At 35.3% G+C, this 25099-nt stretch overlaps 1 protein-coding gene across 1 annotated transcript in view; it reads left to right on the top strand.

Moving 5' to 3' along the window:
• TRDN (triadin) overlaps positions 1–25099 on the top strand; it is a gene marked incomplete at its 5' end in the record, with an annotated part of 223267 nt that overhangs the window by 191983 nt on the left and 6185 nt on the right. The window contains 9 exon segments of the mRNA XM_066315329.1: positions 324–350; positions 1422–1469; positions 5981–6025; positions 6607–6624; positions 8261–8308; positions 12730–12756; positions 13808–13843; positions 14048–14092; positions 15010–15045. Of these exon segments, the coding sequence (XP_066171426.1) occupies positions 324–350; positions 1422–1469; positions 5981–6025; positions 6607–6624; positions 8261–8308; positions 12730–12756; positions 13808–13843; positions 14048–14092; positions 15010–15045 (330 nt within the window).

Here is a 25099-nt window from a genome sequence, read left to right as displayed (position 1 = left end):
CCAGGTAGTTTCCCCAGGATTGGTATATGGTCAACATTTAGTGAGGGTGACTCAGCCCTCAGAAAAGGTGCAGAGAATTCCAGAGGTGTTTGTACAAAATTTTGGCTAAATTAGGAGCTTAGAGTGCCTGTGTTCCTTAGCTAAGTGTCCTATTTATGCATCTGTGGTGGACAGTGTAGGTAAGACAATGTAACAATTGCACACTTCATTACAGATTTCACTGAAAAAAAATTATGTGTCTAAAATATCATTAAAAAATGAACTAAATTCTGCATTGCAGTTACAAAAATATTAAAATATGCCTTTTTTTTGTTTACTTCTAGCTACCTCAGAGAACCCTCATGAATACAGTAAGTACCAAAGCAATATAGAATACTGTTACTTTAACTTTCTGAAGGAAGATATTTCCTGATTTTTAAAAAATTTTAGAGTATGGTGGAATTCATCAACACAAACTCACGCTACATTTTGATTTATGAAACTGCTTTTCAATGACACTGTCTGTAATGTGGGACCAGGTATGTTTCACAGGTTCCAGTTTGAATGGAAACCATTTTCCAGTTCAGCTGAGACCCACCTATGCCTTTTATCTCCACGGCAGCTTCACACTGGGAAACAATCTCGGGAGCTGCAGATGGGGAAGGGTCTGTGCAATTCTCTGGCCAGGCCTCTGGTTCAAGTTTTAGAGATTTATTTGCTGGTATGCTGCAATGCTCACCTGCTGCACAGCTTAGAGCTTCAGAGTTACAAGTCTGAATGAAACATTTCTAAAATTCCCTTGAATTATTTTCTGTCTCATAATGTTGGAATTTGAATAGCACACTGTTTTAAAGCAACACAAAATTGCATACTGGTCATATTATAATACAGACTAATATCCATTATTGTTAGTGCTTCACATTACATTTATGGGATCCCTGTACTAGTTAACATGAAGGAAATGAACTCCAGTCCAGCCAAATACAGGACACAGAGAAGCATTTTTTTCCCTTTTATTTATGCAGGATACTGAACATTTATTTGTCATTCTGTACAAGAAAACTCCATTTCTGTTGTAATAAAAGCTGCCATCATTTCTATATTAACCATCAAGGAGAAATTTTCTATACAGAAGACCAGTAATCACAATTAATATTAGAAGCAATTAACAATTTTAGAAATTCTATTATATTTCTAAAAATACACAGAAAATAATTAAACCACATTAAAAAGTTAAAAAATATTTTTATTATTTTAATTTTATAGTGGAAAACTAGTTAAGCATTGTTTCTTGAGAAATGTAGCTATCAAAAAATTCTTCTCAAGTATAGTTGGAATCTGTAATGCAAAGTCATCTTTTAAAACTATAAGGAGGATCTTCTATTTTTAAAATCTTCCAAAAATTAAAAAGCCTTCTAATATAGAGGTTCTTATTTTCATAGAGCATGAATGCTTTAAATGTGAAAAAGCTGTCTCTCAGACCAAGCCAGGTAGGTTTGGTAAAGTAGCCTCCACTTACACGTAGCTCCACTTAATAAGAATATTTGTGGTCTGCAGAACTTGGAGATTTCCTTGAGGTAGGCACAGGTGTTTTGCTTTGTGCCATTGGTTTTTTTCAGTGTCTTGGAGAAGGAAAAAAATGAGAATGAAATTTAACTGAAAGGATTTGGCTGTCACAGTTTTTGACTGTTCCTTTGACTTTTCTCACTGGAGTAGTAAAAAGCAATAGCAAAATCCATTTTCCAGAGTGTGAGGAAGGAGTGCTTTACTGCCCTGCACTACGTCAAAGAGGTGTACTGGGAATTAACCCTTCTCAACCTTTTCATTAAATTAGTTATTACATTAAGTGAGTGTGGTCCTCCCAAAAGGAGAAGCTACAATCCCATTGAGTACATACTCAGCAGTAGAGTCAGCCTCCAGTTCCTGAAACTCAAAAGTAACAGGAGCTGAACTAAGAATAGCAATACTCATCGTGGGCTGACTGTGCACTTGGGTAAACTGTAATAAACTGTAAGGAAAAACTGGCTGCAGTGAGCAGGACAAAGGGTCCCCCTTTCAAACCAGGGCTCTGTCCTAAACATGGTTTTTGAGGAGGAAGCACTCAAGGATCCACAGCAGTGTCTGGTGTGAACTAACAAGGCTAAGAGGGTAACCTCACAGAAAACTCAGCTACTGGTGCTCAGTTTACATCACTTCTGAGTGGTTTTCCAGTCCCCACTCCAGAAGCAGCGGGGACTGGAAAGCAAGTATCCACATCCCTTTGACCTTTGCTGACAGTTTGAACTTCACATTGAAATGAAGTGCTCGTGAATAAGTGATTAAATAAACCATTTAAACCTTATGTATTCAATGATAAGCAAGCAGGCTTTATTTCATTAGTTTTTTCCCACTTTTTTTTTTTTTTAAGAAATCACTTTATCATTTTCTCATTCATTTTTCTAATGTACAATATTCTACCTTGTAAGTTAGGCATTTTCATAGACATTTTGAGGTTTCCTGGAAGCCTTGAGGATCTGATTTAGTGAAGATGTATTGGTTTTGAGTCAATAGGGAAATAATTTTTCTCTCTTCTTTCTAAGACACAGAGGCCAAGCTTTTTATTTAACTCATTGATCACTTTTTGTGTATTAACAGCTAGAAGAATGCTTCAGGCATTACGTGAGCTCAGCCAAGCAGGAATGTCCTAGCAAGGAAGCCAAGCTTGGTGGCTACAGTGGTGGCCAGAAAGTGGGTTACCTGTATGGGTGGCATGACCATTAAACTTTCCTGCTAAATGAAATCAGTCCTGCTGCACAATTAGCCCAATCTCATCCACATAGCAGCAGGAAAATAAATTTCCTTGGTAAGGCATTCTCAAATATTAGAGAACTGTGTCACAAACCAGTGTGTTAGACTGATGAGGATTTTACTTTAGCATAGATACAGTACATTCCAAACTCCAAGCCCTTAGAATTTAAGTGCTTGAATGGAAAAAAAATAGGAGAATGCTTGCTAAATTTCCTTTAGCATAAAATCTCTATTCTTAAGTGATTAATGGTTGCTTTGGAGAACAGTGGCTGTTTTGAGTTTCATTTGATGACTGGAAGTATTAATCTGCAAGCACTGGTGGTAATAGTGCTTCTGCCTGCTGTGTGCCAATGAGTGCTCTTGAGTTAGCAGCTTGAATTATAAAAGCTTCATTCTATACAAAACAGTGGCCTCCTTTTTCACCTTGATTCAGTGCAGCTTCAAACCATTTTTCCTACACCTCCTGTCATCAGACTTAGAAGTATCACATGACTGAAATGCTACAGAATTTCAGAAAATATATTGATCCTGTAGGGAAAAGTATAAATTAAAGAGTGTTTTGTGCATGTCAGTGGAAGCAAGTAAAGAAAGGGAATCCATTCCTGATGTAATTCTGCTGAAACTGCCTGCAATACACAGAGAAATGTTTACAGCCTTATATTTTTTCATTTAAATTAGGTACATCAGGGAAAAATTAATATTAATGCTTGAAGTGCTGCAAAACTGGAGCCCTGCAGAGCAAATAAATGAAAGCTTTCAGAATTTTAAACTTTGGGCTTACTCAATATCAGGATTTTTTTTAACATACATAAATTTATTTTTTATTCTTTATAATTTTATAAAGTCCTAAAAATTGTTTAATTTTTTTTATTTGCAAGGCTCCTCATGATATTGTAAACAAAAATACAGGAAAAATTAGAAATATGACTTCTGTTCTTGTCAAAATAGTATGTGTTATTCTCATCAGATGATTTTCTCTGCTTTTCTTCATACTGAATGTGGTGAAGAATTTTATGAAGCTTCCTGATGTCTTGAAGTGTATTCCCTTACAGAGACTGCTCTCCTTAAGTCTGGATATTGTGCTACTTCAGTTTCCCTTCTGGCTACAACTAGTGGCTAGAAACTGAGGGAAAAAGCCAAGCAGCTACCGCCTATAATTCTGCCAGGGAATGCATCAGGGTGTTTACTCTCCAGTGGGATCAGCAGACCAGTATTTGCTGTGTGGTTAGGCTGCAGAATAGGTGGGTGAATGAATACCAGAGAATTACTGTGTTCATCCCCAGATGAAGGCAAATCCACAGCCTTGTCCAATTTTCAAGAATAAATTAATTCTGAGAAGAAACACTGCCCCTACTTTCAAATGAATCAGATATGCCGTCCACTCACAAACTTATTTCCTTACTTATTTCCTCATAGAATTATTATCCCAGAGTTACAAAGCAAATATTGCTGTACATTCTCAACAGAATTAGGAAAGGAAAAATATCTCATTTGGTGTTCAAAAGTGTCAGGATAATATCCAAAGAAAGCAAAGCCTTTTGATTTTACTTGTACATCAATCCAGTGTATGTTACAGGGCCTTTGTTTAAAGTCAGCAAACTGGGTTTTCTTCTGTATTGATACATAGAAAGTTTAATATTCCAAGCTAAATTAGTGAAATGCACTGTTATATATTAAAGCTGCTTTAACAGAGAAAAAAGACACTTTTTCTCAATAAGTTGCATCTTCAACCTACTGGTTGTGCTATAAAAAATTTCCAGCTTCACAGACATTCACAACACAGAGAAGTGATTTTTAATTCACTGCTTTCATAAGAAACTGACAGTAACAAGAGCTGAGTAGAGGGATAAAAATGTCCTAAATTTAATACAAATTAAGAAAAATTAAATTTTCACATACCAGAAAACATATGAAAAGCATAGAAATGCAGAGCTATATTTTATTTCCAAATAACAGAAAATATCATAATAGAAAATATCAAAACCATAGAGCTTTATCCCTCCGTATATTTGACCACATCAGTACTGATTTTCTTCTAAAAATAGACCAAACAAACAAGAGAAGGGGACCAAGGCATATCTGCCCAACCTGATCTCTACTCAGTCGTTGTTATCTTTGACCTGATGCCTTCCAAAGGTCTTAGTGGACAGGAAGGGGCCAGAGGCAGGTGGCTGAAAACTGATTTCAGCAAGAGGAATGGCAAATACAGTCTGAATGTGTCTTGAGCATGTTTAAGAAGAATTTAGTAATGTGTGTGATTGTTGAAAGGTAGAGTTTAGGAGAGGGGCTTGAATTCAATGATGGAAAATGACATTAAATGGAGTAGAGCTATAGAAGGATGAGGTAGGGTAAATTTTAAATCAACCAAATGGGGCAGAGTAGAAATCTGAACATAAACATCCCAGTTTCCACGTGACCGGGATATTGGCAAGGTAAAACAAACCCCATTTGATTGGAAAGTGTTATCCCTGTAAACTTACTTGGAGAAGAGGAAGTCCAGGTCTGGTGGCTGATGTCGACATGGGTCCACATCATCTGAGAATTGTGCTGAGCAAATCCACATGCAGCTCAAGAGGATGTGAGCTTGGGCAGCTTTTCCCATGAGATTAGCAGAAGGTGAAGGCTGCTCCAAGCTCTTGTGACAGATGTCCAGCTAGGTCTAGGCAGGCTTGTCCAGCAGCAGATGGTATGGACTGGCATTCAGACTGTCTCCTGTGTCCCTCTGTGAGCTATTACATGCTTGGGCACCTCCATATTTTTTTCATCTTGGGGGTGTAAACACATGTGGGTACTTCCACCCGTGTTTGTGGTTAGGCAGTATCTAAACAGAGGTTCTTAGTGTTGTTTAATACCAGACTGTTGGACTCAGACAATCAGGAAGGTGCTGTTGGTAAAGGTGAAATGGATGCAGGAAAAGGATGATTTCCAGCTGAGCGCTGCCTGAAGGATGCTGAAGGGCATGTGGCTGTTTTCCAGCACCTGAGACCTTAGGCCCAGTAATTTACTTTGTTCATGAGTATGATCTCACCATGCAGTCAGAACTCATAATGCCTGCATGCTGTTTTACAGTGCAGTAATGGGATAGTGATGCTGAAGACAAGCATTTATTTTGTCATTGTGAACCATATGCATAATATCACCTATAGAAATATTTTTCCAATTATATGAACTTATGTGAACACATTGTGATTTTAATGCTGCTTTCATGATACAGAGGAGAAAATGAAACAACAGAAGACAACTCCCACTGAGAAGCCAGGTAAGAATGTGTGATTCTCTCCTGGTTTATGGAGGGGGATGAGAGGTATTAAACACTATTCAGCGCTCATCTGTGTAGTATATTTGCATTGCAATTTTTTTACAGTATTTTGAAATATGTAACTGAGAACAAAACAAAACCAGCAATTGCAGCTTCTGTTCTACTAAGAATTGTCTTTTCAATGATGAAGACAGGTGGAGGCCTTTCAGCTCCTTAGCTGCTTGTTCCAGCCTCTCATTAGCCAGAGCTGGGCTAATGAAATGAGGTGTAGCTGTAAATCAGACCTCTGAAGGATCCCAAATATCAGGCAGGATAAGTTACCAGATGGATTAGGTCTTTAGATCAGTCTTATGGAGAATGTAATTTTGGGACTAAACTTTCAATCTTATTTTTTTAATGTTTTTTAATGTAATGCTGACAGGAAAAAAAATCAAGTAATAATGAGTAATAAAATCAAGCTACAAGTGAGAACTAACTCCAATAAAATGTTTGAATGTTAAAAAGAAATGGGGGAAAAAGAGTATATTTTCTCTTCTTTCTGTATCAAACTTTTACAATTTAACCTCTTTTGTCTTCTGTAGCCCAGGCAAAGCCAACAAGTATGTGATTCTTAAGTTAATCAGAAAAACTCCTGTAAAATTGTTGGATATGTGTGCCTTTTTTTACTTTTACATAAGGAAACTTGCCCTTGGCAATTTCTAGTTTTGCTTAAAATTATAATGTCTTTGCCAGCATGTCTTCCATTCTTTTCATTTAACATACTCTCTTGTTATTGCTATTTAGAAGTCTATTTGGCATAATCAATTGCTTCAGTGCAGGAGTGAATTCATTCTAGGCTTCCCATATCAAAAGTCCCAACAACAAACATTCCTATAGGATTTACAAGTCTTTTAAAAGTCACTGTTAAAAACTGCCTGGTTGAATAAATGCTCCTGCTAAGTTAAAAAAAGAAAAATAGAAATTAATTTACTATAACTGCATCCTGAATTCTTCTCAGTCAGAAAGAACTGAAGAGTCCATAACTTACCTTACCACACAGCCTGCTTGTTAATTTTCTATATTTTTCATACTTTCAGAATGCAGATTAAACTACAATAATAATATTTAAAACTGTCAGTTCTCCAAATAATTTAATTATCAAAAAAAGTCAAGATATGGGAAATTAATCACTCTTCACTGAACCAATTTTTCATTCATGCTTCATAAAAGAGTTTTCCATTTGAAATTTCATATGATGTTTTCATCTCAGCATTTCCCGACTTGTTTCCCCACCTGAAACCACAGTTACTAGGAGTTCAATTATTCATCTGAGTAGCAGAAAGGCTGAGGCATGTTGCCCTTGTTTCAGAGGCCATTCACACTTTCAGCACTGTCCACTTTACAGTATACTTTTGAGTCTTCATTTCTCAAAAGGAAAGTGATGTACAGTCCTTATGCTGTAGGAAACACCACCTGGAAACAAGGCAGAGCTGTCTATTGATTCCACAGCCATAAAATGTATTTTGGCCCCAGTTTCCATTGCATAGTTGCTATTGTGCTATGAGATCTGTGTGGTGGGTTTTTTTCTAAGTCTGTCTTTTGTTTGTTAGACCTATTTGAAAAAAAAACCCAAAAACCTTCTTCAACTTTTCTATTTCCAGCAACATAACATAAATTATAATTTTTTTCAGTAATAATTATAGAAGGAGGGGAGAGCATGTGGAGATGAGAAGCATTTTCCACACTTAAATATGATTTATTAATATATAATAGCATGCGTCCAAGACTTTGGGGATTTAGCTCAAGTATATCTGAATCAAGAACAAAGGATGAGTGAATGAGTTTACTCTACACTCTCTTTTCCAATAACAAAAACTGAAAATAGACAAAAATTGCAGAAGAAAATATAGGAGACCCTACTAATTTGTTTCGCCCTTAAGACACATGCATGACTCTCAGCACTAATAGTAGCTGTATTTGTGCAGCTATGTGCAGTACTAATGAACTTTGTTATTTTGTGGCAGATCCCTCAGTAGATAATCTTGTAATAACCATTCATTTGTGAAGTTTTTTTCTTCAAAATAACAGCATGAAGCAAGAGAAAGGAAATGTTTTATCCTAAAAAACATACATGCAATACTTCTTATTAAAAAAAAAAAAAAAAAAAAAAAAGCCAACCAAAAGAGTTTCTCACCAGTGCAAAATGTAACTTAGAAACATTATGGCAATTTTGTAATGCTGTTTTATTATCTCCAGAGCATGAAGTAGTCAGACATGAAAAAGATGTTCCCCTTACAAAACCAGGTAAGCACTCCTGCATTTATTTTGCAAATGTATTTTGAAAATGTTATTTAAAGAAATAATGAAATACAATTGCCTATGACAAATGTCAAAACCATGGCCCTGTGATCTATTTTGATATATAGAATATTCCTGACATGCCATATCACAAACTAAGTAGCACAGTACATACTTGTAATGCTGGTCGTCATTTTAAGATATAGATAAATGTATATATCAAAGGTCAGATTTCTCCTTCTGTAATTTCATTGATGTCAAAGGAATATGTCAGCAAAGAATTTGAGCTGCTTTCTGACACTGCTTACTTTAAATGGCTCCATCTTTCTATTTGTGGATATCTGCCTTTTATTTGGGCTTCACAAAAGAGTTAGCCTCCCAGGATGAGCAATATTTTAATTTTCATCCATTGCAGGTACTATATGATATATTATTCAGATCTTGATTTGGCACTGTCCATCATCTGTGGTGAATGTCTCTGATATCAGAGTTCATGCACAGTCTCACTTGTACAAGATGTACAAGACAGAGCAAAATTCATGCTGGTATAAGAAGGAGTATTTCACTGTGGACTATCATCAGGAGTTTAAAAAATGTCTGCTCCTTGCTTCTTCATGAAAGGAAATAAGAATTAATATTTTTACCATTAATATTAGTCATCCTTAACTCTAGCAAAACAATTACAGTCTGTAAATGAGAACAGCCCTACTATTAACATTCATTACTAGATTGTTATTAATTTACTGTGAGATTAGTAAAAAACATGTTCTGATACACAGAAACATATAGAACAAATAAAAACACTCTCTGCCATAACAATATTGTGCTGAACCTGACTGTTTTGACCAATTTTCTTTACTCTTTTTGCTTCCCAGTCAAACCAAAATACACTGCAAGTACGTGCAATGACTTTATTTCTTACAGAATATAAACCTTGTTTCCAGGTGCATGCTTTCTCAATTTGCATTTTTGAAATTTTGTCATGTTACATAATGCTATTTTCTTGCTTATGCTACAGATACTCTTGTATTCTGTCTGCTTACTAACAGCCAAACACAACAACACCAAGCACATTTATAATGCAATATTGTGAAAACTGCAAGATTCAAACTCTGTTTGCAGTTTTACTCCCTAGAAAATAACGTAAACTACACTGGTAGCAAAACTGGTATTCTGGTGGTTTTAGATGAGTGTAGATTTATCATTTAGTGTATCATTTATATTTATGTAAATATATTGTTTATTGAAAATAAGAAAATAGCACGTAGCATAACTGAATCAGACAACCTTTTCCTTACTTCTTTTTACCATTTGGAAATTACTTACATCATTAATTCACTAAGCATCTTGTTGGCCTCATTCCAATAAAAGCTTTCTTTAATAAAAAAAACCTAAATCAAATTAAAGAAGAGAAAGGAATATTTCCTATTTAGATTAGTTTTAAGGAGGATTCAAGGGGAATTTATCACATTGCAAGAACCTTCACTGAAATCAGGGGATAATGACCTTTTTAAGGTCATTTTTAAGGAAGGCTTCTGAACAGATGAAGGCTGGGATCTATGCTTATTGTGGCAAATCATTATACATTACATACTGCAAAGCATGGTCAGACAAAAACCAGAAGGACAATGTTTGTACTGCGTGCTTTGAATTGTGAAAATGCTGAGGTATGGACCTTCACAGATGAATTAGTCGTTGCCTCTTTGGCACAGGATCTGTGTTTTCTCTTTGGTGCTCTGCCTGGCACATCAAGACTAAACCATGTGTTATTCTGATGGAAAGTAAGCTGATGACAAGGCAAAGCAAAATGATTCGCTTAAACCAGACCAGTCACTTGTGCTAGGTGCTTAAAGTTAGAGAGGATGGATATCTGCTCTTAAACATCCTTAAGAAGGAAAACAGTGTTACTCTGAACCCTAGATGTATAGTGAAAGTGTGAGGACAAGGCATCTGAAATATGCCTACATTGAAGGTTCTCCTTCTGTCCTGAACTGCAATGTTCCATTTTCAAATTATTATTGCAGAATCATTACTTCCTGTGAGGCTATCCATGAACTTATTTGCATTTTTGTCAGTATTTTAAGAAAATTTTTCTCTATTTAATTTTATTATTCACTTTTGTTCAGTCTTTTTTTCACTGGATCTTTCCACTGACATGTAATGTCTTCTGCAGTGATTTATCTGAGAGACCCAGTGATAATACTCACTGCTGTTAGAGGCTCATTACAGATTTAAGTGACTACTTCCTTATGCTTTCATCACAAAAATCACTGTTTACAATGCCTTCTTATCAAGAGCTATATTACCCTGGGAAATTGTGAATATAAGGAATAGCCAGGATATTTTCCCTTGACCTTTGCAGAGGGATGTTTGTACCACATTCTTGAGCTTATATTCTGCTGCTTGAAGTGATTATAAAGGTTAACAGTGCCTTTAGAAAAAGAAAAAATAAAAAAGAAAAAGAAAAAAAAAAAAAAAAAAGAAAAGAAAAAGCAACAAGCAAACCTATAGTCATTTACAAAAGTAAGTCCCCTATACACTCTGTATTTTTAGCAAACCATCCTTGAATAGATCTACCTTAATATTTTAAACACCAGAGCTATCTATTTTAAGTTGATTTTCCTTGCTTAAAGGAGAACACTTAGTTGGATCACTGCCTTCTTTATTTATAGCGGTCTACATAGCTTTACTTCATGTATTTTTTTATCCAGGTGTATGGTGTACTTACGATAACACGAACATAGCTATCATGTAATTCAGTATGAGATGTAGTAATGGACACAACATACCCACTGATTTTGGAGTTCAGGTCCAGTGGGAATGTAAAATAAATTAATATCTTTATCCTGGGCTGAATTCATTCACACATTGTACCTTGTTCAGTCTTACTGTGAAAGCAAATGTGGTTTAAGTTAGTAAAGAAATTGGACCATGGGGGAATGCAGCTATAAACTGTTTATTGATGCATTGAGAAGAGGGAATGGCCCGTACATTTCATGCAAGAGATGGTCAAACCAACTGCCCTTCAGGTCAACAGCCTTCTCGTGCCTGACTAAGGAAATCAATTAATCCCAAATTAGGGTACATGCTAGTAACTGGGCTCATCCAGATCCATCAGAGAGAGATCTCCTCAATTAACAAGTGAGAGCATAAAACCCTTCCCTATATTTAGCACCTCAGAAAAAAATCTTAGTCTTTTATTCTGAAAATGAAAAAAACGTAATAATTATTCCATGGGTCACAATGCAGTAATGTAACATCTTTCAGAAGCTAAGAGCAAGACCATAAACAGAAAGGTAAATATTAAAGGACTTTAGCATGTTAGCATTTAGTAGCAGCAAAATTGGCTTTTGTTGAATGCCCATGGTGCCTAAGCATTGAGCACTGACATTTACAGGTCTCCTTATGGGCCAAGATTTGAGTGAAAGTTTCCTGGGATGTGCTAGGGAAAATGATGCTTAATTGCTCAGTCTTCCTGATGGAAAAACATTGACTGAAACATTTTCACCTTGGTGTGAGTTCATGTTCATATGAAGCCAAAACTCAGCATGAAGAAAGTAAGAGATAACTCGGTCAAAGGAAAACCCTTAAATGCTTTATGATCTTATTCCTTTTTTGTCCTGCTCTAAGTTCTAGGAAAAGAGGTTTTTCTTGGATAGCAAGGTCTTTCTTTTCTTTCAAATTGTATTCTTACATAAAACTGGGACTAATGAAGTAGTCGTGGGTAAAAAAGTTATTAAATTCAAAATCACAATGTAATTAATTCTTTGATTTAAAATGAGTGATGATGATTTACAGCAGAGAATTTCTATCCGTTGGATTGACCAATTTTCATCAATTATTTTGGGTATTATAACAGCACAGGAATACATGCTTCTCTTGTGCTAGGTGGCGTGGAAAGATGTAGTCAAAATCCCCCAAGAGATTTTATTCTTAAAAGGCAAGTCAAACTGCTAGTGTGGGAGAGGCACTTAGGGGTCAATGCCAGCTATTCAAGGTCAGTGTCAGTCTTTGGTTGGAAAGTGTGGACCACAGGAAAAGAGACGTGACAATTAAACTGAATACATTTTTTAGAAAATAGTGTAGTCAGCTATAACCTTGAAGACACACTTAAAAATAAGTCTGTTTAAATATTTGCTTGCTGGAAAGCTTTGATTGGCAGAGTGTCTGCATTTGCAGGAATCATTGCATGCTGGATTATAGTACTTCAAAGAGGGAGACTCTTAGCTTTCAGTGTGAAATTCTTCATACACGCCCATTGTTAAGGCACATTTGTTTGTAAATTAATACCCTGCAGAAAAGTTGCAGATGAAAGAGATCTATTTAAATGTTTGCTTGCCCTGAAAAAAACATGGTACTGAAATTCTCATTCTTTTCCTTCCCTTCCCCACCTCCTTTTCTCTTCATTACTGGTTATTCTTCTGGAGAGTCAACAGCTGAAACCCCAGCATCAGGTAAATATTACATTTTTCTAGTATGCCTCATGGAAAGAACTAATGAATATACCAGTGTTGATTAATGCATGTTGCTCACCAGCAAAGAACAGTGATAACATAAAGCAGCATGGGTGAAGTGACAGCAGTGCAGCTACACAGCTCTCTGCCACAGGCTCTTCTGTTCATCTGGTTACATGATTTTCACTGTCCACCTTCTGCAGCACGTTTTGGTGAGCTAGACACAGGTGACCCTCACTGGAAGAGATGGTGTGAATCAGATGACACATGCACCAGAGGACACTGAATTATTACAACTGGTTGGATGATGCAAAATGCAAATGAATCATTTGAAGGCAGCCAGCTATTTTTCTGCTGTAGTCAACAGGGAATACTGAAACGGGCTCAGGTGCCTGAAGTGATATACTTTGCTTAATTGCAGTCTGCCTTGTTAAACGGAGTCACAGACCAAACGCATTTGCAGCTGGGGAGAAAGGATGTGGAAAAGGAAACAGCGCATACTCTAAGTGAATGTAGACCAGGAAAAACATCCCTCAATAAAACAAATCACAATCTAGTGCTGCAGGACTTCTGGATGGTCACATATGGCAGCCCTAAAGGTCCAACTAACTCCATATCCTGGGCATGTTTGTTTGTTTATTCATTTCAGAGATTTGAGATCACTCTGTGAGAGTAAGAAGCAAGCAGTGGGCAGAGGCCCTCCCTAGTGTATTTTGGCCACAAACAGATAGGTAAATCTGGCAGTAGTTAGGGAATTACAGAATCCAAATGCTGAAGTCTTTATCAGGCTTTCTTGAAGTGCTCTGCATCCAGCAGTATTCAAACAATTTCTAACAACTCTACACAAAGCCCAGAACTGCTGCTGCCACTAAGCGTAGCAGGCACTGTTGCAATATTACAGACATTGTAAACATGTCAGGAGAAACATTTACTACAGTAATTCTTCCAGGGAAATTACCAGGGAGAGAATCTTTGTGCAATGTACTTATCCTAAAAGCCCTGTATTTCTGATGCCTGTCACTTAATGTTATTTCTTCAAAAATCTTTCTAGCAACAAAAAAGCCAAAGACAACTAAGGAAAAAGAAGGTAGGAATTTACTCCATTTGTTCATATGCATGTTGACGATCACAATAAAAATAGTATGAGATTGCAAATTTGCATGTATTACTGTTTGAGGCAACTCCTAAAATATCTGTGTTAATTCTCAAAGAATTTTACTTGAAAACTCTCGGTAAAATCTATTCAACAGTCAGTTAACCAGACTTTAACTGTGCTACTTTTTCTTTGTAGAAAAAACAACTGAGAAGAAACCTCTGAAAGATGACAAAACTAAAGGTAATAAAGGGATGAAAATCTCCACAAACAGCAATAAAAATTCAAACATTCAGGTTTGGGAGCTTTTATGGGATTGGAAATAGGAGCTGTTTTAGTCTTTCTACACACATGCAAGTAAGCCAAAATGATGAAATTGTTCATAAATCCCCAGTAATTGAATGTCTGGTGCCTCCTTTGCATATGAGCGTCAAGGATTACATCAGAGCATCCAAGCTGGCTGCAGCCGTGCCCTCCCTGTGACCTGTGCAGCCCCCAGCACTGCAGCCCAGGATTAGCAGTCCGCACTCAGTCTGCCCTTGTGCTCCCCACCGAGGGAGTGCAAAGTTCATCTCCACAGCTTGTCTGATGCCTTAGGTCATCAGCTTCATGCTGCAAAATAACCACGCTGATAACGAGGAGCGTTTTTTTTTTCCTATGCCAGACTTCATGATCACCCATGTTCTGGCTAATCTCTTGTACACAGCACTGCCTTGATTGTTTCCTCACAGTAATATGCAAAGGGAGAAATGGTTTCTGCTATACCTCTAAACATAATTAATAGCAGTAAATTACAATATTTTATTAAGAAAGTTATTGAAGTCATAAATATCTTCTCTACGTTGGTTAAATGCAGTGACTTGCACATAAAATTTGTATAATGAAATCCTGAACCTCAAATGAAAATAGTGGCATTGGTACAAGTTGACTCAACTGCTCTCTAGAAGCAGTTTGCTTATATGGTTTTACTGCACAGAAAATTTATCTGTTTAAATGACATACTAGGAGAGCCAGGCTTAAAAAAATCTGATTTATAGAAATCGCTATCTGAGACATGATTCCAAGAAAGAAACATATTCCTTTTTGAAATTTATTTCAGTATTTTGGCCTGAAACTGTAGATTAATTTATTATGTATCTTTTTTTAATGTGTCCCACCAGTAAAAGAAGATCCACGGCATCAAAACTTGACATCAGGTACATGATTTTCCCTTATTGCAAAGGATTCAGGAAAGTTGTGGTTTGTAGTTTGGTTTTGTTTGCTTCGTTTTGGGTGTTTTTCTGGTGTTTTTTTTTAAAGGGAGATGGCACTTGTAATACTGTCACATTTCTAACTTGAATCTATGGGACAAGATGTGAGACAAGTCAGGTAAATCAAATCCATAAATCTTGTTCCTGAAGAATTAATTGCTGAAATGGTATTGCTTTACCACCTTCCTAAATTTTTAAACATAGATTAATCTGATTATCTCATAAAACAAGAGATCTGTAATTAATTTGGCAGTGCAGTATTTAAAACTAAAATTTTCTCCTCATAGAAAATCTTTACGGTAATAAAGTCACAGAGGGAGAAACATGTTCAGTTTGTTTTCTCTCACATTAATAAATATTGTCTCCCATCACAGTCTGCCCCAACTCCACTCCAGTGAAAATGTTATATAAAAATGTCCATCTCAGGAGAAATCTCTCTCCATTGTGTAATCGTGTTTTAACTAGTTCACAGCAAAAGAAAATATATGTTCTGGATTCTTGACTAGTATAAATTAAATTAATAGCTATGACTCTAGTGGAACTGCATTATTTCATGACAGACAAGGATCAAAGTCTTAAATCTCACCTGAGGTCTATATGGCTTACACAGAAAATATGAACTACATGTGAATATGGTTGCTCCTAATGCAACTTTGTAGCCTTAACCTACTGAGGAAAGTCTAATCATCCAGACTATTTTGTTGAACATGGTTTTTTCACCTCTTTACTGTAAATACAATAATTTAGAATCCTACATTCACGATATAGAACATGTAATATAAGTGCAGTTATATGTATCTATTTATTTAGAAATATCTGTTTATTCATATGTAGAAACTTTAAATCATAGAATAATAAAAAAGATAGCTAACTATATGAAAAGTGTAGAACAATCTGTTTGCAAGAAAACAGAAAACACAAATGAAGTGCTAAGATAAAACTTGGGTTATCATGTGTATTATATGAAAGTATTTGCACACACGGCTCACTTTGTTTTATAAGGGTGACTGCATTTACTTAAGAACAGCTTGGGTTTTTTTCATCTTATTTTCTTTAATCAGGAACACAGAGATATGGATTCAGATATAAACTTTAATTCATCTTGATTATTATGTTATCAACTGACAGAAAGAAAAGGTAGAATCCATGCTATCAAAAATTTATTGCTATTTAATTAACACAGAATATTTATAGATCAGGAAGTGGTAATCATAATATAGAACCAGTATATTAAACCAAAGATTTTGCCATGAGAGAAAAGAATTCTTCTATGCATCAAAACCCCAAATATAGTGTAAAACAATAATGCACTAAAAATTTTCTCTCACTGGTCTTTCTCCTGCCCATCACCCTCCTACAAAGTTTATATTATCCAAAAACTGTGTTTCTGTGGCTTTCATTTACATTAATTATACTGATTGTTTAATATAGTTGTACGTTATCACTGGGCAAATATTCTCAACTGGATGTTTCTCAGCTCATGAGCAGCACTGTGCAAAGTCAGTTCTTCACAACTGGCTTTTCAAACAAAACTTATTATGTAAGTGTTTTCAAAATATTATTATGAAAAAGAATAGTTAGCTTTCAGAAAAAGGCAAATTTATTCTTTTATGGGTGTTGTTTTTAGATATTTGCTCAAATTGAGAATTTGAAAGTTCAGACCAAGTCCTAAGTCATGTGTAGTTGAATTGGAACTTGATAACTTTTCTCTGTTTTGTATGCAGATGAAGCCAGTGGTTCTTACCCAGTGCACAGAATATTAATTTTTTTTCTGATAAATGGAAATAGAAAAGGATTAACACATTCTGAGCTTATCTAAAACTTTAAATACTAAATCTTCACTCGTCCTTCAAAAGCTGAATAGAGTAGATTCCCATGTTCTTAGATTTTGCTCAGAACCCTTCAACATTTCCCTGATATAAAAGTAATCAGATAGAGAATATGCAATTTTAAAAGCTGAATATAGCTGCAATTTTAGAATGTTCCACATCTGAACAGAATTTTAAGCACTACTTTACCTTTCATAAATAATGGTGCAATGTGCAGAAGGCACTAAATTTCACTGTCTTGTAGAACTGCAAGCAATTAATTAGAATGCTTTCCTATTCTTTTCCCTCTCCTAAATGTCAAAGTTGACATCTGTATGGAAATTGAAATTTACCAACCGTCAAAAAAAAAAAAAAAAAAAAAAGCAACAAACAAACCACAAACAAAACCACAGGAATTCTGGGAGCTCCATTTTTATTTCTATCTCATAACAAATGTATTTGGAAGCACACATAAGCAGTTTTTTTGACTTGGAATGAAATTTAAGGAATGAACAGATTAAATTCTCTAGTGAGGATTATCTACCATACTCTTTATATGAACAGCTGCACACTTATGCATGTTCTAGTTTGTTTAAAGGCTAATATCACAGAAAGAAAACCTAAATGGATCAAAGGTTGATTATATTTTTTCTAATTACCTTCCAACTGCCCTCTTGGATGAAAACTCTGGAACAAATGCATACTGCATTTATAATACAGTTAGTTGAATGTTTTTACTGCCCACAGATGTGCAAATGTGGTAGAAATAGAGAGACTGTGTTGCAAGAGGATGAAAAGTGAAAATTAATGAAACTGATACTATTCTTATATGTACTGTTTTTTAAATTAGAGAAAAGTTTGGATTATTCTCAAGGTCAAGTAAACCAAACCACTCATGATAACTTCCTTATAAATAGATGTGTCCTAAATAGACTTACATAATTTGTGCATCTGCTCTCATACATTATTAGAAGTTTGAAACTTTCTTTGACATGAGTGAAACTTACTTTGATGTGGGAACTGTTACACCTACTGTTTAGTTAAAGAACTTGTACTTCTGTGAAAACTGAAATTAACATTCATCAGAGTTGGAATGCTGCTTATATGGACAAACTATGCAAGAACTTTATGGAATGAAAACCTAGATTTTTAATCTACTTCTGCAATGATAGAGATTCTCATATACAATAGCGATTCTCAACCATTTTCTAGCATAAAGAGCAATCATTTCATCATACTATCAGTATCTATTCAATGCTATACCATATATTAGCCACCACATGAAAACCTCAACAACTGCAGGGGGTAAATTCATTATGTATCTTATAAGTGTGTGGAGACTGGATTATTACTGAGGTTGTTTTAGTGCTTTGCAGATTCTGTCTATTAATATATTTTACAAAGCAAAGATGATTTCTTAAAAAAAAAAAAAAGGCAGAAACATTTATTTGATGTGAGGTTTGGTATGACAGCCACTTGGGAGACTAGGAAGAAGATTTCATCAGTGCTAAGGGAAGGTAAACTTGTCAGCAGCGCAATGTGTGAGATTTTTCCTACGTATTATTATTTTGAAAGAGACTAAGACCACTTAATTTTTTCCTTCTGGAGCATTTGGAGATTTTGGAATAAAATATGATCTTTTTTATTGTTTTGGAGTAGCAAGTTTTGTCAATTTTATTAAGCACAAACATTGGTAATATTTTATAATATAGAAGCTTTTTAATGAATGTCTTTTTAAAATACTGTGCAATAGTCAAAAGAGAAGGCAAGAGCTTTGTCTCTGCAGTGTGGGTAGCTCTCACCTATAAACAGGTGGTGAACTGCAGATACTGTATTCTCTATTTTTCTTACAACTCAGTGTTTGTGTTTCAGATGTATTGATGCTTCTGGTGCACTCTCAGCAGTTTCTTCCAGAAATTCAGATGTATAAATTTATACTGACTAGAATTTTCTCACCAGAATTCATCAATAATCACTACTATTTATGTTGTTTTCTGGGCATAAGAAATTCTGCTCTTTGCTAGAGCAGGAGAATTAGAAGGAATTATCATTCTGAGAAGTTTCAGAATTTCATGTAAAAGATCTGTTCTCATTTATTTATGAGACCTGTGTCTGTGTAGGGTGTTCTCATTATTCTCATTAAGATTTTCTGGGGCGTTCATCACGTGCCAGTACAAGAACTCAGCAGGAGAGCAGGATGAACTGAGCACTAAGGCTGCTTGCAGGAGAGTCCATGTAGAACATTCTCCATGCTGTGCATATACCAGAATGTCTCAACATTTTATGTTGATCAGAATTGTGAGGACCAAGCCTGTATTCAGGCCTTCCAGCAATTTGTTGTTAGTCATTCCATTATCATGAAGTTGGCTTTTAAGCAAATACCTGGAGACTAAATCTCATCAGATTTGTCTAAAGGAAGACATGGAGGAATACTGCCCATTTAGAAAATGAAAATGTTTAAAGAGCACAGTTAAACCATGTTAAAGGCTAGAGTGGTAATTTATTAAGAGCTAAGGTGACCTTGATTTAATTTAGTTTAACCTACTGTGAAATTTTCACTGAGGCTGCTTTAATGCTGAATGATCATCAACACATTTTACATGAATTAATTAATCTCTTTTTAATTTACCTTGAATTAATCTTGCTGATTATTTCTATGTAGAAAAGACATCCAAGGGGGAAATTTCAGCCATATTTTGGTAACTAGGTAAAATGAAACTGATTAAATGTCACTGGAAAATTTCTAATAGATTATAATTAGTTTTGAAATTCAAAACCTGTAAAGACATACCAAAACAAGAACAAAGTATCAGTTTTTATGTTAATGATGAGTTTATAAATAACCTCCCAGCACAGTGACATTATAATTTAAATTATGAATTCCAGAGATTCTACTTAAATGCCCAAAGGTTTAAGTTCTATCTTTCAAAACAAAAAATCTTCACTGTGAGAATCTACAAGCACTTTGGGTTCATGTCGTTTCTTCCACACGAGATTCTTCAACATCTGTCCCTAGCTCTAAATTAATCTTTTTTACTTTGGGCTATATTTGGCAATTAATCACGTTATCTTGAGTTTGTTTATTGTCCAGATTTGTTTACAATTGGAAATTACTGAGATTGAATCTCAATCATCTTTTCCTTCTGACAAGATTTATTTGGAATCAGTTCAAAGGCCACCTCCCCAGAGAGCAATCATAAGTCTTCACAGCTATCAACATGGTGAAAAAAGAAGCAATGATTCAGTTTGGTTTAACAACTAAATTCAGTTTAGTATAACAGCTAAATATTAGCTCCATGTTAATAACATTTGAACATTATTAGCTATTGAGAACCTTTGATTATCACGAAAACTTGAGCTGTGCCACAACCATGAATGTGTTTTACAGATTCCATTGATAGACTCTTATTTAAAATCTGAGAGAAAGAAAAAAATCCTGAAGATCAATAAGCAGAACGAGTCCTTGCCAATTAAATTCCTGTCTAAAATACAAGGTCAGAGCCAAAACATTGTTTTAGAATATTCTGATGTTCAAAACACTCTGTCAAAGAGGTTCCATAAAGCTTAAGGTGTATGCACATATAAGGGACATTACTGTGCAAGCAGAATGTGGTTTTGTATCCTACATTCCTGGTTTTGAAACAAGGCAAACTGCTGAAGCAGTGCTCTGTTCCTGCAGAAACTTCCTCAGGATCCAGAAACATGATTCACAATTCCTGTCTGCCAGACATGTTTTGAGTACAACCAAACCACCTTCATCAGGCCCTTGACAAAATGCAGTTGTAGGTACTTTACTTTTGAAATTATGGAGACAATGACAGTTCCTTTGTACCTTTGTAGTCATTGTATATTCTCTAAGGGGTTAAGGTGACACTTTTTTGAAGCCCTCTTCAACTGGAAAGCCTCAGGTTTACAGCTTCTATTTTCCAGAAGGGCACTAGGGCTTCTGAGTTGCAAAGCACTGTAGCTGAAGTGCAAGCTGCTTGTTCCTCTCAATTTTGCACAATTCTGGATCGATCAGTATAGGAGTCATTGGTACCAGAGGTTAATGGACAACGCCTCTATTTGATAGGTCTCTTTCTGTTTCAGAAACCTCTTTATGTAAAATACTTCAAAATGATTACCAGATAAAATAATTGCAGACTAATTTTTATGCTCCCAGGCACATCTAGTAATGTATGGAGATGGCTCATGTGCCTCATGCATATGCACAGCATCAAGTTCAGTATCTGGAAAGTTCTGCAGTTTAGAGTGGAGAGATATTTCCTGTTGTCATTGAAGATCTGCTTTGTGAACATTACTTTAAATGAGGGCACTAGCACTTGCTCAAAGTGTCTGAAGTCCACCCTAAGTCTTGGTCCACAAACATTATTAGGCCTCTTCCATTACACTTGATAATGTGCCCCATGGCCTTGGAGTAGTTTTCTATATCAAAAGAAGATAAAAAAGTTCTAGCAGAGAAAATACAATAAGGGAAAGCTCTCAGAGAGTGATCCCGGAAATAAAGGACATTGGAAAAAAAACAGTTGGAGGATAAGCAAACGTTAAAAAATGCACAAGGTAATCAAAATCTGGGGTTCTTTACAATTAACCTATTAATTAATTCCTTCTTAGGTTAATCTCAAAATTTATTTGTCTAGCAAATTAGTAAAGATCAATGTTTTCTATAAATGCAGGACAAAATGGTGTAACTAAATATACAAGGGTCACAGCCTATGGGAAAAAAAAAAAAGACTATGAAAAAAAATATTATTTAGCTGGACTGGTCTAGGTCCAGCAGAGAGAATCTGTTTTGCCTGAATTTGAAAAATGAGTCCAATAAGTAATGTTATTTATGTCTGTTGAAAAATGAGTTAATTCTTTTCCCCCTAACAGGGTCAAAACATTTTTCTAAAACTAAACTAAATGGCTCCAAACACTTGTAAATGCATATGAAATCTATTTCAAGACAAATGAAGCAAAAATATATCTGTATAAGTCTCCAAACGATGTTGCCACAAACAAAATATAAATGTCTAGTATCTTAGTGAACATTGTTATGTTCATTTTGCTCTTTAGTTTGACTGACATCTTCTTAAATCACATTGCAAGAGAAGAGAAAAGAAGTACATATTATATATTCCCATGACATACTTTGTGTAAGTAAAGTTATATACAAAATGTAATTCTTCAGCAGTTTTCTGAGTCAGAGATTATTTATCTTTGTTTCAGATAAATGGCCATTTCTTCAAATCCCTCTTCAGCTTTAGGGAAGTAATTGTGTCATATTTTTTCATCAGCATAGGTTTTGAATTTAAAAAATTATCAGCAAAAGGCAGGCATCCTGATATTGGAGTGAGTTCATGTTTCCAGATGATCACCAGTACAGTGAAATCCAGTGGAAAAATCCTAATTATGTCATACAAATTTTTTAATCAGTGGCAGCAGATATTATGAAACATTTTATGAAGACAGCCTATTGAGTTGCTACAGTTTCTTCCTGTCTTTCCTTATTCTCAGAACTGCAAATTCAGGGAGAAGAAGACATTCTAATTTAGCTCCATTTTTCATTGCAAGCAACACCCAGGCACAGATCTGATCCTTTCTAATCTTAAGCAGTTAGAAAAAAGCATATTTGCTCCATGGTAAATCAGAGAGGAACTTCTCCAATGGATTACTCATCCCTTCAGAATCTGAATTGCCTCCCAGCTTCAAGTCACATGGCTAGAGCTAAATCCAGAGGGTCATGCCTCCAGTGCCTGTTGTTAAGCAGAGTGGATTTGGTTCCACCAGGGTTTGCCAGCAGTTCAAGTTTATCAGACAGCTGAACACTGTCTCTTTACTGAGTTTTTATTGTCATAAAAAGAAGTCCTGCTGTTCCCAGCAGAGGAGTTCTCATTGAAGAAGACAAGTGTGTGAACATAATGCTACACAAAATGCAAAAATCCTCCAAACCTATATTTACTAAAGATTTCAGTTAGAATGATAACTGAAATGAAGAAATCACTTGCATCATTCAAGCATCGGCTTCCCTTTCATTAGCTGCTTAACTGCCTTATCACTGTTTCCCTCCTCTCCCTTCTCTTCTCCTCTCCTCCCCTCCCCTCCCCTCCATTCTTTTATCCCCTGCCTTTACAACAAAATAAATATACGGTATTATGTTCCAGTTACTTGGTATCCATTCTTATTAACATAACACTTCCCTGATTGTTTATTCCTTCTTCTTTGGTTTTGTCCTTTTTTGTGTACACAAATGTGTTTGTATGTAAAATTTAAACCAACCTAAGTGAATGACAGTTATTTAGAAAAAATTATTTTCTTGTGATACGTTGAAATTACATTAGTTGAATGTGCCAGACATAGGAATAAGTTGACAGAGACAATGTCAAGTCAACATGGCTAAATTTCATGACCAGCATACAGTGTGTCCTACCATGACACTGTCAGTGTTTATTGAGCAATAACAAGAGAATCCAATTCGATTTTGCTGCCCACCAAAACCGCTGTACTCTCCTGTAATTACTATTGCACTGTGAAAAAATTCAATAACTTCTGGTCCCTCTTGTATATAATTTTTGAATGATTCATCCATTTGCTCCTATATTTCAATAATAAAACAGATCATGCCAGTACTGGACTCCTTTGAAAACTCAATGCTAGCAAAATAGTAAAGCCTGTGTGCTCTGATTATTGCTATGCTTTGTTGGAAGTGTCTGCATTACCACATATGTGTTGCACTGTTACATCTTGCATGGTTTTACTGTCTAACAAAAAGAATTTCTTTAATGACTTTTGGGGGAATGTCACTTGGGGGATATTCACACATTTATGGGAGAATTGCGTGGTTTGTGTGCAGTGAGCATAACATGGAACATAACAATATTCCATAAATATACAGCTTATTTATCCATTTAGCCTTCCTACTAGACAATGCAAGAGCCAGTTAACAAAATAAAGAATGTTTTCTTTAAATGGTTGTTAGATGTAATCTATCACACTCAAGCTAAAAGACAGAAGTAATAAATTTCATCTTCTATTGCGGAATTGGTTTTCTTAGAATAAATATCACATTCATTGAGCTTTGTTGTTATGTTTCAAAAAGAGCACTAACTTGGACAACTGACAGATCATAACTGTTCTTAACCAGTTCTGTTCCTTTAATCTTATATATATTTTTACCATGGTGATTTTTTCCCCTCTAATGACATTAATTATAATGAGAGTGCCCTTCTAGTGCTATTGATTTGATACATTTTCATCATTTTTTTTACTAAGTGTTATTAGAGATATACTGACTTTGTACTGATACTATTTTGTTTCCACATTGAAACACCAATAAAAGCTGATTTCTTTAGTGTATTCAGCAAAATCTGGGGACAAATTGGGACCCCAGACACTCATTTGGAGGACTCTTCTGGGTGTTGGTTTGTTTTTTTCTCACTGTTGATCATTATTTGTGAAAAAAGGCATGTTAACTCTTATAAAATAAATCTATTTTACCTTCTCCAGACCTCCTGGAGAAGTCCCACAATGCCTGAAAAAGAGCTGTTAAGGAGAATCTGAATTCTCTTGGCTGTAATAACAATGTTATTGCTAGTATTTAATTCTGCTACTCAAACATCTTTAGCCTTTTTTCATTAGATAACTTATTATTTGACAGATCCCTTGATAAAACAGATATGAAAACTTGGATGGTCTTTGCAAAGATATGCAATTAATTGTTTTGCATCACAGACACTTTGAAAGTAGCTTCGAGAGCTACTTTCCAAACATTCTTAATTTTCTTTTGTTATTCAAGACACAAAATAAAATGCAAAACAAGCGTCCTCATGGCATAATTGCTTTGGTTTCTCTGTCTATGCATTGTCTATACAATGTTAGAAAAACATCATTTGAAGAGAATGTTTTCAGATACACAGAATTGACTTAAAGTGGAAGTGGTATTTCTTTTTTATTTGTAATAGATATATAAATGTTTTCTCCACTTCTTTTTCCATCCTTCTTCCCATTAAGCATTGTAATTTCAAAGAATGACTGTAGTATAACTGTACAGCATGATCATCAATAGAAAGAAGTTGAAAAGAATTTACTGAAAAATAAATAATTTCTTTTTTGACCCAATCATGCTGTTTTGAATAGCAGGTATCTATGGACCATGTTGTGAACTAAAGAACACAGTATTTGATCTCTTGCAAAGGCCCTCAGCATTCAAC

The sequence above is a fragment of the Sylvia atricapilla genome, chromosome 3 (genome assembly GCF_009819655.1).
Source record: "Sylvia atricapilla isolate bSylAtr1 chromosome 3, bSylAtr1.pri, whole genome shotgun sequence".
Taxonomy (NCBI): domain Eukaryota; kingdom Metazoa; phylum Chordata; class Aves; order Passeriformes; family Sylviidae; genus Sylvia; species Sylvia atricapilla.
This window is presented reverse-complemented; position numbering and strand designations above follow the sequence as displayed.